Source organism: Phyllostomus discolor, chromosome 12, assembly GCF_004126475.2.
Source record: "Phyllostomus discolor isolate MPI-MPIP mPhyDis1 chromosome 12, mPhyDis1.pri.v3, whole genome shotgun sequence".
In the NCBI taxonomy this organism is placed as follows: Eukaryota; Metazoa; Chordata; class Mammalia; order Chiroptera; family Phyllostomidae; genus Phyllostomus; species Phyllostomus discolor.
In genome coordinates this window covers 203,124-221,012 of record NC_040914.2, presented here as the reverse complement: position 1 = coordinate 221,012, position 17,889 = coordinate 203,124, and the positions used below count along the sequence as shown (strand labels likewise).

Below are 17,889 nucleotides of genomic sequence, written 5' to 3'. Positions count from 1 at the left end.
CAAGCAAGCAAGTATAATACAACCAGAGAATTTGAAATACAGAACATACTGACAATAACCATAGGGGACTGAGGAGAGGGATAAGGGGAGAAAGAAGGGGAAAGATCATCAAGGTACATGTATAAAGGACCCCTGGGCAAAGCCAAAGGTTGGAAGGATTGAGGGTGGGAGATGGGGGTGGGTACGGGGGTGGGTGGGTGGAAGTGGTGGTGGGAAAATGGAGACAATTGTATTTGAACCAAAAAATGCAAAAAATATGTACAAAAATAAAAAAAGGTATGATGCAAGATGTTCATGTAGTCAATGAACCCAAAAGGCCCTATTCTCTAATAATACAAAATTAATCTCTAGTAATACAACATTATCAAAGTAAAAATAATAATAAAAGCATCTCTTACCTAATACACTTTCAATACAATCCAAACACTTATAAAAGACATAATGTAATTATTGAATCTTCACAATGCTACTAAGAAATATGTGGTGTTATTAATTTATAAATGAGAAAATTTAGATATTGTGAAATAATTTGTCGTGTAAGAAGTGAGTTATAATAGTAAAGACAAATAAAGACTAAACATTGGTTCAACCTTTCCCCACTCTTATTCGGTTTAGGCTAATTTTAGACAATGAGTTTGCAAATATGAACAAGATTTAGGAAGGACAAAGTAATCTGCTATAATTTTAATATTAACATAGCCTTCAAGTATGAATTATCAGATGAGTAACTTTATAGCTAAAGAAATTGGTGTCCCATATATATGCTATTTATGTTATACATCCTCTAATCTCTCTTAAGGGCTAATGATCCTGATGTTGAGAAAGGTTTGAATGATTAATGACTCTTAACACATTTGCTACCATCCTAAGCTTTCCCACTTTCCTTGCATTCATAGAGGTTTTTTTTACCAATTGATCTCTGTTAGCAAAGGGATTCTGAAACACAAATAAACCCTCCCAATTCCTAACATTCTGGCCCTTAAACACTTTACATTAACAGTACAAACTCTTGACATTAAGCTGTTATCCTTAAATACTTCCCCACTTTCCTTATAATTGTAGGGGTTTGTTTGTTTCTATTTTCCTAGTAAGAATTTCAGATGTCAATTAAATTCTGAATATTCACATACCTTCATTCATTCCTCTGTCCTGCATGAATTTTTTGATGTTGACTAAGGTGTGAGCCACGAATAAAGGCTTTTCCACAATGCTTACATTCAAAAGGTTTCTCACCAGTGTGAATTTTCTGGTGTCGACTAAGTTCTGAGCCACGACCAAAGGCCTTTCCACATTCCTTACACTCATATGGTTTTTCACCATTATGAGTTCTCTCATGATGAGTAAGTTCTAACCTTCGAATAAAAGATTTTTTACATTCCTTACATTTATGGGGTCTCTCACCAGTGTGAATTTTTTGATGTCGAATAAGTTCTGTGCTACAAGTGAAGGTCATTTCACATTCCCTACATTTATAGGGTTTCTCACCAGTGTGAGCTCTTTGATGTCGAGTAAGTTCTGAGCCACGACGAAAGGACTTCTCACATTCCTTACATTTGTATGGTTTATCACCAGTATGAACACTCTGATGTCGAATAAGATGTGAATAAGAGATAAAAGCTTTCCCACATTCCTTACATTTATGAGGTTTCTCACCAGTATGAATTCTTTGATGTAGACTCAGTTGTGAGGCACAGCTATATACCTTTCTACATTCCTTACATTCATAGCGTCTTTCACCAGTATGAATTATTTGATGAAGACTAAGTTGTGTGTCATAACGAAAAGCTTTACCACATTCTTTGCATTTATGGGGTTTCTCACCAGTGTGGATCCTCTGATGTCGGAAAAGGTGTGAGGGACGGGTGAAAGCTTTTCCACATTCCTTACATTCATAGTATCTCTCACCTGTATGAATTCTCTGATGTAAATTAAGTTGTGAAGTAGTTGGAAAGGCCTTCTCACACTCCTTACATTCATAGGGTTTCTCACCAATATGAATCCTTTGATGTTTAATAAGCTGTGAGCTAGAAGGAAAGGTTTTCCCACATTCTTTACATTTAAGAACCTTCTCACCAGTATTAATGCTCTGAGGTTCAGTAATTTCAGAATCATGTATAAAGGCATGTTTATTACTTTCATTACTTTCTTTTCTTTCATGAATTCTCTGACACTTATTCAAGTCTGACCTACTATTTAAGGCTTTTCCACATTCTCTGCATTGAGAGTTTTTTTCCTTATTATGACTGCTTTCATGTTGAATGTGGTCTGATTGGTACGTGAAAATTTCCTTACATTCCTTGTATTCACATGACTTCCTCCCAGTGTGAATTATCTGAGGTACTCTATAAACTGTGCTTTGAATGAAAACAGACATTTCTTCAGAGGTTATTAGAGCTGGTTTGAAATGTCCATCCTGTTGTGTCTCCAGATAGCATTTGATTTCACTATTATCTCTGACCCTAACGCACACAAGGTTAGACCTTATAGGTGTTTTTATCTCTGGTTGCAATGATTTCATTTCACAACAGCCCTCCTTTGGAGATAAATTCCTGGTTTCTCTTCTGGATTCCCAATCTGTAAGAAAACAAGAAAGAAATAGGGAGGTATTTTCTTTCATGTTTCGGGAAAAAGAAAAGTTCTTGGGTAAAAATGACAAACTAAAAATAGGAAATAAATAGCTCTTAACATTGCACTACGATTTGAAAAAGGAGGGCAGAGGAAAGTAAGGATAGAGAAAATAAGGAGAACTTATAAAGGAAGTGGTTATTAACCTCTGGTAAGAATCAGAATGGTGGGGAACTTATACAAATATAATGTCCAGGAACCACCTAAAACTAATAAAACAACAATGTAAAGAAATAGGATATTACAATAACAGCAAGTCGGCTCATCTATAGACTCAAAATATATCTAGATTATAATTACTCGTCTTTAACAGTATAGCTAGCACTTGTCCAAAGCCATCCCATATCAAGATTAATACACTATTCTAAATGAGTCTCTTTACTTGCACTGTTGCCTTCCTAATATCTCATACCCAACATAATAGCTAGGGTGTCCTTGTTAAAATAAGTCAGATCATCAAAGAGAGAATATTAAAAGCAGCAAGGGAGAAAGAGATAGTGACATACAAGGGAGCTGCAATAAGGCTAGCAGCTCATTTCTCAAAAGAAACACTATAAGCCAGTAGGGAATGGTAAGACATATTCCAACTAATGCAAAGCAAAGGCCTGCAACCAAGACTACTCTACCCAGCAAGACTGTCATTTAAAATGGAAGGCAAAATAAGGAATTTCCCAGACAAAAGATGGCTAAAAAAATACACCTCCACCAAACCAGCTTTGCAAGGCTTGCTAAAGGGAATGCTTTAAGAAGATGAAGGTATAGAGTGAGAGAGACGGGAACACAGGTACAAAAGGAAAAAATGGCTTAGGATACATACCTGTCAATAGTAACCTTAAATGTAAACAGATTAAACGCTCCAATCAAAAGATATACTGTAGCTCAATGGATAAGAAAACATGACCCACATATATACTGTCCACAAGAGACCCACCTCAGAACAAAAGACCTACACAGACTGAAAGTGAAGGGCTGGTAAAAAATATTCCAAGAAAATGGACAGGAAAAAAAAGCAGGGGTAGCAATACATATACCAGACAATGTAGATTTCAAAATTAAGGTCATAAAAGGAGGCAAAGAAGATTTCATACTTCTAAAGGGAAGAATGCCTTAGGAAGCTATAAACGTTGCAAACGTATACGCACCCAACATAGGAGCACCCAAATATATAAGGAAAATCTTCGAGGACTTCAAGAAAGATATAAACAGCAACGCAATTATAGTAGGACATTTTTACACCCCACTGTCAACAATGGATGGATCTTCCAAACAAACAATCAACAGAAACATAGCAGCACTGAACAACACACAAGGCTAAATGGGCATAACTGATATAGAATCTTCCACCCCCCCCAAAAGCAAAACATACCTTCTTTTCAAATGGACATGATACGATACAAAAAAAGCATGAACAAATTCAAGAAAATTGAAGTCATGTCAAGCATTTTCTTTGATCACAATGGCCTGACTAGAAAGCAACCTATATGGAAAAATTCGAAAACATTCAAATACATGGAGATTGAATAAAATGTTATTAAACAGTGAATGGGTAAACTATGAAATTAAGGAAGAAATAAAAAACCTTCTGGAAACAAATGGAAAATGAATACACAACAACCCAAAATGTACAGGACACAGCAAAGTCAGTTCTGGGAGGGAAGTTCATAGCAACATAGGCTTACCTAAAAAGATGGAAACATTTCAAATAAACAACCGAAACCTGTACCTACAAGAACTGGAGGAACAACAACAAACAAAGCCCAGAGCAAACAGAAGGAAGGAAATAACCAAGATCAGATCAGATTTAAATGACATGGAAACTTAAAAGAATAATTCAAAGAATCAATAAACCCAGTTACTGGTTCTTTGAAAAGATAAACAAAACCTGCAGTCTCTGCCTGCAGAGCTCCCCTGGGAAGTCACAGATGAAATAAAAATACCCAATGTGTGATCTGCTTGAGGAGGAAAGGTGACAGGAGTCCCTCAAAGGAGAAAGGTCCTGAATACCTTCTTCCCTGTGTTTTTATTGAGTTCAGCTCACACAGAGATACACACTATGCACATAAAGCTCATCAGCCAATGATCAAAATGCTATTGACATCATTTACAGATGATAGTTGAAGAAACACAGGGATTATCTCTGGTCATGGTTGGCTTTAGCTCAAGTGTCTGTTTCATAGCAACAGGACAGAGCAAGTCTCAAAGGAAACAATGTATATTCTTTCTCTGGCCAGATTCACCCCCCTCCCCTCCGTCGGAGTATCTGTTCCAGTACAAGGTCGCAGCTGCCTCTGGCATAGTTCTCAGGCTGTCAGGAGGGGACAGCAAAGCAGCTAAGAGACTAGGAGACTTTTACAGGAAGAGTGAGGACTCAGGCTATAAGAAAGCCAAGGGGTGAGGGTCTTTCTGTCCCTTCTCTGAAGACCCCTAAGTCCTTCCCTGATATACCATTGCAATTGAGCCTGCCTTAGGTTGCACCCACTTGGGGGGTCTTACCTGTCATTGGTTAACCAGTCATCTACCCAGGCCAAGCAGGGGGAAGTGAGGGAGGCGAGGGCTGCACTCCTGCCAGGAGGAAATGTTATATCTCCTTAATGGCTCATGTCCTCAAGGCCTTTTCACTCAGCTCTAGCCATGGGACCCTTAACGTCCGTTAATGAGGCTACAGACCCTGCAATAAGGCAGGACGGCTCCCAAAAGATAAGCCTTCAATCAGACTCACCAAGAAGAAAAGGAAGAGGATGCAAATGAAATTAGAAATAAAAGAGAAGAAATTACAAATGAGATCACAAAAATACAAAGGAGTGTAAGAAATTAAAATAAACAACCATATGCCAAGAAATCTGAAAACAAGGGTGAAATGGACAAATTTCTAGAAAAATCTAATCTTCCAAAGTTGAATGAAGAAGAAGCACAAAGCCTAAACAGACTGGTAACAGCTGGTGAAATTGAAGCAGTAATCAAAAAATTCCCAACATACAAAAGACCGAGACTGGACAGTTTCACAGGAGAATTTTACAAAACATTTAAGGAAGGGCTAACTCTTATTCTTCCCAAACTATTCAAAAATCCAAGAAGAGGGAGGACTCCCAAACTCTTTTTATGAGGCCAGCATCATCCTAATCCCAAAACCAGATAAAGACACAACAAAGAAAGAAAACTAAAGGCCAATATCACTGATAAACATAGACACTAAAATCCTCAATGAAATACTGTCAAACCACATCCAGCAATACATTAAAAAGATCATAAACCATGATTGTGGGATTTATCACAGGGAAGCAAGAATGGTACAATATTTGCAAATCAATAAACATAATACATCACATAAACAAAACGAAAGACAAAAATAACATGATCATATTAATAAATGTGGAAAAAGTATTTGATAAGGTACAGCACCCATTTGTGATAAAAACACTCAGCAAAGTGGGAGTAGAGAGAGCATACTTCAACATAAAAAGGCCATATATGAAAAACTGATAGCCAACATCATACTCAATGGGCAAAACCTAAAAGCTTTCTTACCAAGATCAGGAACAAGACAAGGATGCCCGCTGTCACCACTTCTATTCAACATTGTAATGAAAACCCTAGGCATAGTGATCCAACAAGGAAAAGAAATAAAAGGCATCCAAATTGGAAAGGAGGAAGCAAAACTGCCATTGTTTGCAGATGACATGATAGTGTACATATAAAACCCCTAGAGAGTCTAACCAAAAAACTACTCAACCTAATAAGTGGAATTTGGCAAGCAGTGGGACACAAAGTCAATATTCAGAATCAAGAGCATTTTTATACACCAACAATGAAATACCAGAAACATCTATCAGGAAAAAATACCATTTGCTATAGCACAAGAAAAATAAGTACCTGGGAATAGACTTAGCCCAGGGAGGGTAAAGACCTTACTCAGAAAACTACACAACACTGAGAAAGAAATTAAGGTCGATACAAATAAATGGAAGCACATATTCCGTGTTACATGGATTGGAAAGAATTGATATCATCAAAATGTCCATACTACCAAAGGAATTTAAGATTTAATGCAATCCCTATTAAAATACCAATGAATATCTCACAGATATGGAATAACACTTCAAAAATTTATATGGAATCATAAACGACCCCAAATAGCTACAGCAATTTGAGAAAGAAGAAACAAAGTAGGAGGGATCACGATACCTGACATCAAACTATATTAAAAGCCCACTGTAATCAAAACAGTCTGGTACTGGCATAGGAACAGACTCATAGATCAGTGGAACAGACTAGAGAGCCAAGAAATAAACCCATGTCTCTATGGTCAATTAATATTCAACAATGGAGGCAAAGGCATAAAATAGAGTAAAAATAGCATTTTTAAGAAATGGTGTTGGGAGATCTGGACAGCTACAGTCAAAAAAATAAAACTCAACGACCAACTTACACCATGTAAAAAAGTAAACTCAAAATAGAGAAAGACTTAAATATAAGTCGGGACACCATAAAAGCCCTAGAGGAGAACATAGGCAGGAAAATCTCAGAAATTCCATACAGCAAATTTTCACCAATATGTTCCCTACAGCAAGGACGTAAAGGAAAGAATAAACAAATGGGACTTCATCTAAATAAGAAGCTTCTGCACAGCTAAAGGAAACATAAGCAAAATGAAAGGGGAACTAACTGTATGTGAAAATATGTTTGACAACGATACCTCATACAAGTGTTTGAACTTTAAAATATATAAAGAACTCACATGACTCCAGTCCAGGTGACGTACAATCCAATTAAAAAATGGGCAAAGGATTTGAACAGACACTTCACCATGGAAGACATACAGAGGGCCCAGAGATATAGATCCTCAGCATCACTACCCATCAGAAAGATGCAAATTAAAACCACAATGAGATACCACTTTACACAGGTCAGAATAGCCATACTAAACAACTCATCAAACAACAAGTGCTAGCGAGGTTGTGGAGAAAAGGGAACCCTAATACATTGTTGGTGGGAATGCAGACTGGTGCAGACACTGTCAAGAACAGTATGGAATTTCCTCAGACAACTAACAATGGAACTGCCTTTTGATGCAGCAATTCTACTGCTGGGATTATACCCTAGGAATCTTGAAACACTAATTCAAGAGAACCTATGCACCCCAATGTTCATAGTGGCACAATAGCCAAGTGTTGGAAGCAACCTAAGGGCCCATTGGTAAATGAATGGATCAAAAAATATGGTACATTTACATGATACATTTGGTACATTTATATAGCAAAAAGAAAGAAGGAGCTTCTACCTTTCTCTACAGCATAGATGAAACTGGAGAGCATTATGCCAAGTGAAATAAGCCAAGTGGTGAATGACAAATAACATATGGTTTCACCTATAAGTGGCACCTAATCAACAAAGCAAACAAGCATGCAAAATATAACTGGAGACACTGAAATAAAGAATAAACTGAAAATAACCAGAGAGAAGTGGTTAGGTAGGTAAGGGGGAAAGTAGGGGAAAGGTCATCAAGAAACATGTATAAAGACTCATGGACAAAGCCAAAGGGGGAAATATTTAGGGTCGGAGGTAGGGGTAGAGTGGAAACAGAAAGTGGTGGAGGGAAAAGGAAGACAACTGTACTTGAACAACAATATAAAAATGTAAAAAAAAACCTCCCAAACTGTGGTGCACTACACAAGGGAATACTATGCAGCAGAAAGAAAAAAGGAACTCCTATCCTTCAGAACAGCATGAATGGAACCGGAGAGCATTAATTATTCTAAGTGAAATAAGCCAGCCAGTGAAAAATACCGTATGATCTCACCTATAAGTGGAACCTAATCAACAAAACAATCAAATGAGCAAAGAGACTTGGAAATAAAGAACAAACTGACAGTTACCAGAGCGGTGGGCAAGGTAGATAACGGGGAAACAAAGGGAAGAGGCATATGAACATATGAAACACGAATAAAGGACTCATGGGCATGAACAATGAATGGTGTGGGGGCATTGTGGGTGTGCGGGGTGATGGTGTAGGGGAGAGAAATGGGGAAAAAGGCAGGATGACTGTAACTAAACAACAATAAAAAAATAAAGTCAGATCATGTCATTCTTCTGTTCAAAAACTCCACTAAATTTCCCTCTCAGTAAAAGTCAGTCTTTTGTGGTCTGGAAGGCCTTTCCTGAACTTTTCCTGCACTACCTTTTTCAGACCTCACTGTCTAGCTGTCCTCTCCCTTTAGCTGACTCTGTTCTTACTCCTTGACCAAGCAGATATTCTTCACACTTGCCAAGCATATCCCTGTTATACAATCTACATGTACATACCTTCCCTAATACAACACTATGACTCGTTCAATTACTTCATTCTAACCTCTAATTAAATGCCAACTTATGAGATCACTCTTTAGAAAACAGGACCTCATCAATCTACTTTATTTTTTACAGTGCACTTTCATCACATGTCATATTTCTATTTCCCCAACATTATTATGAAAACTTTCAAACAAAAACATTAAAAGAATTAGCCCATGAAACCCCATATTCCCAATACCAAATTATAAAATAAACATGGCTCTACTTGCCTGATCATATATGTGTCCCTCCATTAACCCATTTTGCACAAATCAGTATATTCACTTCTAACCTCAATAGATTATATTATACTTTAACTTCTTTACCTCTGTATTGTCCGTCTGCTCTTTATTGTACTTACATTTAGTATACACTTATAACTATTTGTTTGATGAATGAATAGTCATTGGCATTTTTATTAATCTCCAAGAGTGATTCTGAAGCAACTCAAAGAGTGGGACTCGTTGTTTAAACATAGTGCGTGCCCCCTGTACTCAACAATAAAATTACTGGGTTGTCCAAAAAGTCTGTATGGATTTCCTGTAAAATAAAACACATATTTTTCATTTTCACCAATTACTTTATTGATTTGGGTATTTTGAGTGGCTTATTGGTTTGGGTATGTTGGCTATTGTTCTCAATTAATGTCTCGATCTGATCGCTATCTACTTCAGCTGGTCTACTTGACTGATGGATCATTGTTCAGCAAGAAATCTCCAGTAAGAAACTTGGCAAACCACTTTTGATACGTTTGATCAGTCACAACACCTTATCCAGACATGGTGCAAATCTTTTTTTTTTGCATTTCAGTCGTGTTTTTATCTTTCTTGATATAATAAAGCATAATATGCCAAAAATGTTGCTTATTCCATCTTCAATATTAAAATGTTTACACAAAAATTCACCAATTTTACTTCTGGCAAGATGGAGGCATAGGTGGACGCACCGTACCTCCACGCACAACCAAGATTAGAACAACAACAATTTAGAGGCAGAATAACACCCAGAACTGACAGAGAATTTATCTGAATGGAAGTCGGACAGCCAAGAAGTTGAAGTAGACCTGTTCATCCAGACTGGTAGGAGAGGCAGAGACAAGCAGCTGGGCTGAGTTGCAGCATGGGTTGCGGAACGTGGAGAGCAGTGGGCACAGAAGGCAACTGGGAGCGTGTGAGGCATCCAGGGCATGCAGGATCGCAGCGGGTCAACCCTGAGTATGTGAGTGGCAGCTGGCGGACCCAGTGAGGCGGCGATTGTGGGCCGGGGCAGAGTGCGCAGCCCAGGATCCCAAGGAAGGAACTGTGGTCTCAAGAGGGCGGAGCTACCGCCATCGTTCCCTCCCGCCCCCGCCCCCACATACAATGTCACAATCTAGCGACTGGGGTGCCCAGCCCTGGGGAACACCTAAGGTTCCACCCTTCACCATAACAGGAGCGACCAGACGAAAAAAAAAAAAAGAGAGAGAGAGAAAGAGACAAGTCTCAAACAGAAAAACAGATCAATGCCCCAGGGCTCATCCTTTTGAGCGACCAAGAGATAGCCAGTCTATCAGATGCACAGTTCAAAACACTGGTGATCAGGAAGCTCACAGAATTGGTTGATTTTGGGTGCAAATTACATGAAAAAATACAGGTTACCATAAAGAGATGAAGGAAGATGCACGGAGAACCAATAATATTGGGAAGGAAACTGGGACTCAAAACAATAGAGTGGACCAGAAGGAAGAAAAAAAGAACCAACCAGGAAAGAATGAAGAAATAAGAATTCAAAAAAACGAGAAGCTTAGGAACCTCCAGGACTTCTTTAAACATTCCAACATCCGAATTACAGGGGTACCAGAAGGGGAAGAGGAAGAGCAACAGATTGAACACATATTTGAACAAATAATAAAGGAGAACTTCCCTATTCTGGCAAAGGAAATAGATGTACAGGAAATCTAGGAAGCTCAGAGAGCCCCAAAGAAGTTGGACCCAAGAAGAAACACACCAAGACACATCATAATTACATTAGCCAAGGTAAAAATGAAGGAGAGAATCCTAGAAGCAGCAAGAAATAAGGGGACAGTAACCTACAAAAGAGTTCCCATCAGACTGTCAGCTGATTTCTCAAAAGAGACTTTACAGGCAAGAAGGGGCTGGAAAGAAATATTCCAAGTCATGAAAGACAAGGACCTATATCCCAGAATACTTTATCCCCCAAAGCTTTCATTTAGAATAAGAAGGGCAGATAAAGTGCTTCTCAGATAAAGTCAAGTTAAAGGAGTTCATCATCACCAAGCCCTTATTTTATGAAATGCTAAAGGGACTTACCTAAGAAAAGAAGATAAGGAAAAAACATGTATAGTAAAAGGACAGCAAACGCACAATTATTAACAACCACACCTAAAGCAAAACCAAAAGAAACTAAGTAAACAACTAGAACAGGAACAGAACCACAGAAATGGAGATCACATGGAGGGTTAGCAACAGGGGAGTGGGAGGAGGAGAGAGGGGGAAAAGGTACAGAGAATAAGTAGCATAGATTGTAGGTTGAAAATAGATAGGGGGAGGGTAAGAATAGTATGGGAAATGTAGAAGCTAAAGAACTTATAAGTATGACACATGGACATGACTAAAGGGGGGATATGGATGGGAGAGGGTGTACAGGGTTGAGGGGAGTGAAGGGGGAAAAATGGGACAACTGTAATAGCATAATCAATAAAATATATTTAAAAAATTCACCAATTTTGATAAGCTTTTTAAAAATGCATGCTGATATGACAGTTGTTACAATACAATCTAACAAAGTTGTTTCAAAAGAAATTAAAGAAAACTAAGTGCTATTAGAGCCATTTTATAAACAACAACAACAACAACAACAACAACAACAAAGCTTTGGCCAACCCAATAAAAAATTCCTTACTAGACCAGCAAAAATGCATTGTCTGGAACCTGCTTCCTATTCATCTTCATTTTAAGGTGCTCTCACCTTCACTCACCATGCACCCACTATACTGGCCTAAAGGGAGTTAGGCTGAAATTAAAGAACAAGAGATAACTTGAATCCACAAAAAAAGAACCCAAGTAAAGGTAAGTAGATAGAGAAATATAAGACTATATAAAAGTATTTTTGTTTGGAACTCTTTGCTTCTTCTATCTGATTTAAAAGATCACCATATAAAGCAATAATTATAAAAATGTGTTGATGGTATATTAATTTCGTATTTCTGATATAACAAATTAACATAAACATAGTGGCTTAAAACAACCCAAATTTATTATCTTACAGTCCTGGAGTTCAAAGGTCTGACAGAGGGTTTAATAGGTTAAAATAATAGGTTAAAATAGGTTAAAATAAATGTGTCCACAGCAAGACTGTGTTCTCTTTTGAAGGCTCAAAGGAAGAATCTATTTCATTGTTTTTTTCCAACTCCTAAGGAATGCTTATTTTATTAGCACATCATGGCTCCCCTCCTCTATCTTCAAAGTCAGCATACTGTATCTTTCTGTGCATTTCTTCTGTTGTACTGAGCCCAGGTGGATAATCTAGGGTCCCTAACAGAAGGCCTGCTCATTCACAACATTAATTCCTCTTTGCCTTGTAAGGGCAACACATTTACAGGTTCTAGGGATTAGGATATGGATATATTTGGGGGAGTCATTACTCTGCCTACCAAGGATTAATTTACTTATGATTTTACTTATGATTTAATCCAAACTAAATTGTTTTAAATTAAGATGTAATTGAAATTTGGGGGGCAACCACTGAGAAAATAACTCTAAAAACGATAGTAAAAGACAATCATAAAACTAAACTGGGACTCTAGAAAACATATATTTAATATAAATTACAGTAATGACAGAATGAAGTATAAAATAAAAATAACATATGTAGAAAACAAACACCATGTCAGACATAAATCGTATCCTATTGATAATCACATTAAATGTAAACATTAAGTACTCAAACAGGTGGCAGATATAGGCAGGAGGTATAAAAATAACATGATCTTAGTATATGCTGTCTACAAGAGACACACTCAATTATAGGACACAAAAAGGTTGAAAGGATGGAAAAGACATACTATGCAAAGACTAATCAAAAGTTAGCTTCAACAGGTGTATTATTATCAGACAAAACAGACATTACGACAAAAATTGCAACTAGAGAAAAAAACATTTCGTAGTAAGAAGGTCAGTCTCAGGAAATTGTAAGTCGTAAGTATTGGGAACCACCCTGCTTGGTTTCAGAAGCTATAGCTCCCTGGGTGAGAGACCTTGGGACCATAAGCCACTAAGGAGACAAAGCTTACCTCCCTGGCAAGGGTGCTGCCTCTGTTCTCTTTTACTTCACCCTACCTGGCCCCGAGCAGATGACTGGTTAGCCAATGACAGGTAAGATTTCTCAAGGGAGGGACGACCTAAAACAGGCATGGTCACAAAGGGGCCCTTAGGGAAGGACCTGGGGGGCTATAGATTTGACATAGCCTGAGTCCTCATTCTGTCTGTGAGAAGTCTCCTACTCTCTTGGCTGCCTTAATTCCCTTGCCTGACTTAAGCCTGAAACAATGCTGGAGGGCAGTGCAGCCCTAGGCAGGAATGGGCGGTTCCCGAGGGTGATCAGGCCTAAGAAAGAATGCCTAAGATCCAGTGAAACCTGCTTTGCTAAGAATATCTTCAACTTAAATGATAAGGGTCCAAGCATGAAATGCGTTTGTTTTCCAAAGTTTTATAGCCCTTTAGCTAACTGACCCTGACTCAAAATAAGCCCTCATAGTTCTTTGTATGTTATCTGTTGTTTAATCCTTACTGCCTGACGATGATTGATGAGCTTTACCTGTATTCCTGTGCAAATTGAACCCAATAAAAGCCCACTGAGGAAAAGGCTCCCAAACAGATCATGTCTTGGTAGAATTATTCTCATCCATGGTGGACACGGGGCTCTGTGGGCAAAGCTCCCCCACCTATAAGCATACAGGCAACTAATTAAAGAGCCTCAAAATACATGAAGCAAATGCTAACAGAAATGAAGAGAAAGACAATTCAACAATTCAATGCCCTATTTTCAATAACAGATAGATAAACTAGCCAGAAGATCCATAAGGAGAGAAAAAACAGCATACTCAAATAACTAACAGATCAAAGAAGGAATTGTAAGAAAAATTGGAAAATACTTTTGAGTTGGTTGAAAGAAAAAGTCAGGATACCAAAACACATGGAACACAGCTAAAACAGGTCTTAAAAGGAAATTAACAGCTTAAAATGCCTATATGAAAAAAGAAAAATCTCAAATTAATAAACTTATACACCTTAATAAACTATATAAAATAGAGCAAACCAAAGATAATCAGAAGACATGAAATAATAAAGATTAGAGGGAGATGAACAAAATAGACTACAAAATAGAGAAAATCAATGTAACTGTAAGATGATTCTTTGAAGAGACCAATAAAACTGGCAAACCTTTAGCTAGACTGACCAAGAAAAATAAGAGAGAAGACTCATAAAAATATTAGGAATGAAAGAGGAGATATCACCACCAACCTTACAGAAATAAAAAAGGATTATATGTAGATTGGTGGTTGCCTAGGTCTAAGTGTGGGTAGTGACTACTAACAGGTATGAGGTGTCATTTGGGATGATAAAATGTTCTACACTAAGATTGTTGTCTCAGTTGCAAGACTCTGAATTTACTAAAAACCGATGAAGTATACTTTAAATAAATGAATTTTACAGTAAATGAATTATATCTCAATAGAGTTGTTTCGAAAAGTTGGGATAAAACAGGACCCAAAGTATGGAGAAAATGATTATCTCCTGAGGAGGACGAAGGCACTTCCTTCATGAAATCAGAGGGAAATATGAGGAAAAGGCGCAAAAGAATATTAAGTGAAGTAAAAAATTTGAGGTCTCATGATGAAACATCTTCCTTTCTTTTCCAGATCTCGGGCCTTTTCATGGAGCTGTCCTGCCAATATCTCAGAAGTGCTGCCTTCTCACAGCTCAGCTATGTGACCTACCTGTCATGGCCTTCTCCATATTAGTTACCATCACTCACCTGGGCACCACTCTTTTGTCTCCTTCCTTTTAACAATCCAGGGCTCCTTCCCCTGTTCCAATAAGGAGATCACATCCGGCTTAGAATCAGAAAGTCCTATTCAAGGTAAAAAAGGGGACGAAGGTATATTGTGGGTATCTCAGAATTGAAATCAGTCCATGATTATCAAGAAAGAGGAGTAGGTAGATTAAAGGTGAAGGTCAGAGGAATGAAAAAGATAAAATTGTAAAATGGAGCAACTAATTTTTAATTTCACAAGAAACAACCATTCTTTGGTAAGCAAGAATTATTAATTCAGCCAGGCACTTGAAAAACCACTTACAAGAAATTGATAACAAATAACATAAACATTCCAGAAGGCAAATTCTGAATTTTGAGAGGCAGATAAACTTACCCAGTAAGATCAAGTTGTTATAATTTTCCAACATTACAGCTCGGTATAAATCCTTCTGAGCAGAGTGCAAGCATTCCCACTCCTTTTGAGAGAAGAAAATGGCCACATCTTTGAACTTCAAGCCCTGAAACCACAGATGAATATACTATTTGTGAAATTAATGGACAAAATATTTATGATAGAATAAAAGAAAATGGAGAAAACAATTCAGTAAGGGAACACTGTTGGGAAAAGAGGCTATGTTGGACCCTTCAACATGGATGGGTCAGTATGGGAATGAGAGTGATCAGAGCACACATCATTCTTAAACATGCTTGCAACTATAAATATAACCTCTTGGCATTATCCTCTTCCATTATCCACCCAAGTCTGGGAATAAATAAAGGCCGTATAACTGGTGTTTCCCAATTAAATAAAACTGTACACTGAAGTACACAGCACACTCTATGTTCAGAACATAACACTTGGGATCATCTCCTTCCTATTTTCACAATAAAGAAGTAAAAAAAAAAGTCTGAATCAGACATCATTTTTATAGGTGGTATGACACCCCATCCTTATGTATTCAATGTTATTATTTTGGAGCAGTAGGTTGGACAAGCTCATTAAGGTTCTTTTGCAGATATGAGAGTCATAGTCCTCAACAATTTATATATCTGGCTATATTATTCCTGTTACCATAAATTATCCCTAACTGTATTCTCCTTGTCCCTGAGCTACCAGAACTGATGGAGGAAGATCCAGACTCACACTGATGTAACCCAAGAAAAACATACACTACATAATTTCAAAATGGACCCACTTATGATGCCTATCTGGCATCAATTCCTTGGAATATCACATAACTCCGAACATGAAATCTACCATATCCCCAAGTCTTAAAAATCTCAGAGAGCTAGAGCTATGGACAAATATTGAGTCTGCAACAAATCTATATCAATTACCTTCTTATATAATTGGAAAACCCAAGTTTCGAATATAGGATCCCACTTAGCCAACTCATCTCCACTTATTAAATCAGAGCCCTAACAAAAGAAGTATATGTTTCCCAGCAAGGGTTGTTTTTCCTACTCCATCATACTCCTGGTGGAAGGATATGCACTTAAGGAAAGCTAAGTGGTATGCAAAATGAATACCTAAACATCTGTTAGAGAACAGAGAGAAAGCAGCCCTTGGTAGCATTGTTCATTCGAATGGGAAGTACTGGGGAGCAAGTTCCTTGATGGGCTCAGGGAAGCAGTAATTTTCAGGAAAAAGAAATCCACTGTTAAATTTCCTAAGATAAAACATGCATTCAATGAAAGACAAGAGAAATATCAATTCATATATATAATGGCTTTTAGAGTTGAAAAAAATAATCATTTGCATCCTGGGTTCATGCTAGAAAATGCAGAACTTGAAAAGACAAAAAAGGAAGAAGCAAAAGCAGCTCTGAGTCACCAGACTGACCTCACAGTCCCCAAAGGATTGACAATGAATTTTTCTCCTCTCCCCTTGTTACAGGGTGCAGCCAAGAGGGGGTACCCCAAATAGGCATTTAAAATGGAGTCCAGAACTCAAGGTGTCTAGGAGATTTTAGGATGTCCTCACCCTCATCCCCCAGGGTGTGGGTTGGGGGAAGGGACAAATGGAGCAGGACCTTTGAGAGCTGTTTCACATAGCAACAGCCTTGTAGCTAACCTCTGGTGTGGTCATTTAACATATCTATAGCTTTTGGCTGGTTGCTTAGATATGTTAAATAGCTGTGGCTAGGCTCTGAGCCAGGGGAATGGAAGTAACTACCCCACCAAGATGTAACTGGGGGGCAGGTTCCCCGAGTTACAGCACTTGCGTGGGAGCTTAGAGATGATTGGCTCCATGACATGGGGCCACACCTGCCCAGACTCATGATGGCAGCCCAGTAAGCTGGAAGGATATGAGTGCTGGCATGTGTAGCTGATTGTAGGAGTCGGAAATGGGGCTGCAGAGGAAGATTGGCGCGGGGATTTAAACCCAGACATGGCAGCCATTGAAGAGAGAACCATGCGGCCTTGACAGGGTGGAGACTCCCGCAGCCCTGAGGGAGAGAACCACGCGGCTTTGGCAGAGCAGGGACTCCCCCTTCCCATAGCTTTGTGGGGAGAAGCACGCGGTTTTGGCTGAGTGGGGACTCCCATGGCCCTGGGAGAGAGGACCACATGCCTTTGCCAGAGTGGGGACCCCCGCAACTTTAGAAGGGGGAACCACCACCTGGTTTTAGCAGAGATCCCGGCGACTCAGCTGAGGGTGCCAGGAACCCAGGGAGGTCTCCCAGTCAAGATGGAGTACTAACTGGGAATAACCAGTTAATGGTTATAATTGTAAGGTTTTCTTAGACCCCGCCGACGAAATAAACAGCCAATCAGCCATGGAAACAGGCAGATGAGCTTTATTGTGGAAGTTTGTGCTCCCGGGCGACGTTTTCCCTGCCCAGAGAAGGGGCTAAGAAAAGACCGCGCATGAAAAGGGAAAGGCTGGGAGTTTTATAT

General features: G+C 38.6%; 1 protein-coding gene across 5 annotated transcripts in view; it reads right to left on the bottom strand.

Moving 5' to 3' along the window:
• Nucleotides 1-883: 883 nt before the first annotated feature.
• LOC114511251 (zinc finger protein 568-like) overlaps nt 884-17,889 on the bottom strand; it is a 34,963-nt gene continuing 17,957 nt past the window's right edge. For 3 of the 5 annotated variants that reach the window (XM_036013594.1, XM_036013593.1, XM_036013595.1), the window contains exons 3-5: nt 15,383-15,506; nt 14,989-15,084; nt 884-2,574 (exon numbers count right to left, since the gene is read on the bottom strand). In XM_036013594.1, coding sequence (XP_035869487.1) covers nt 1,133-2,574; nt 14,989-15,084; nt 15,383-15,506 — 1,662 coding nt within the window. In that variant the 3' untranslated portion in view covers nt 884-1,132. The remainder of the gene's footprint in view (nt 2,575-14,988; nt 15,085-15,382; nt 15,507-17,889) is intronic. The other 2 variants (XM_036013597.1, XM_036013596.1) reach the window with 2 other exon arrangements.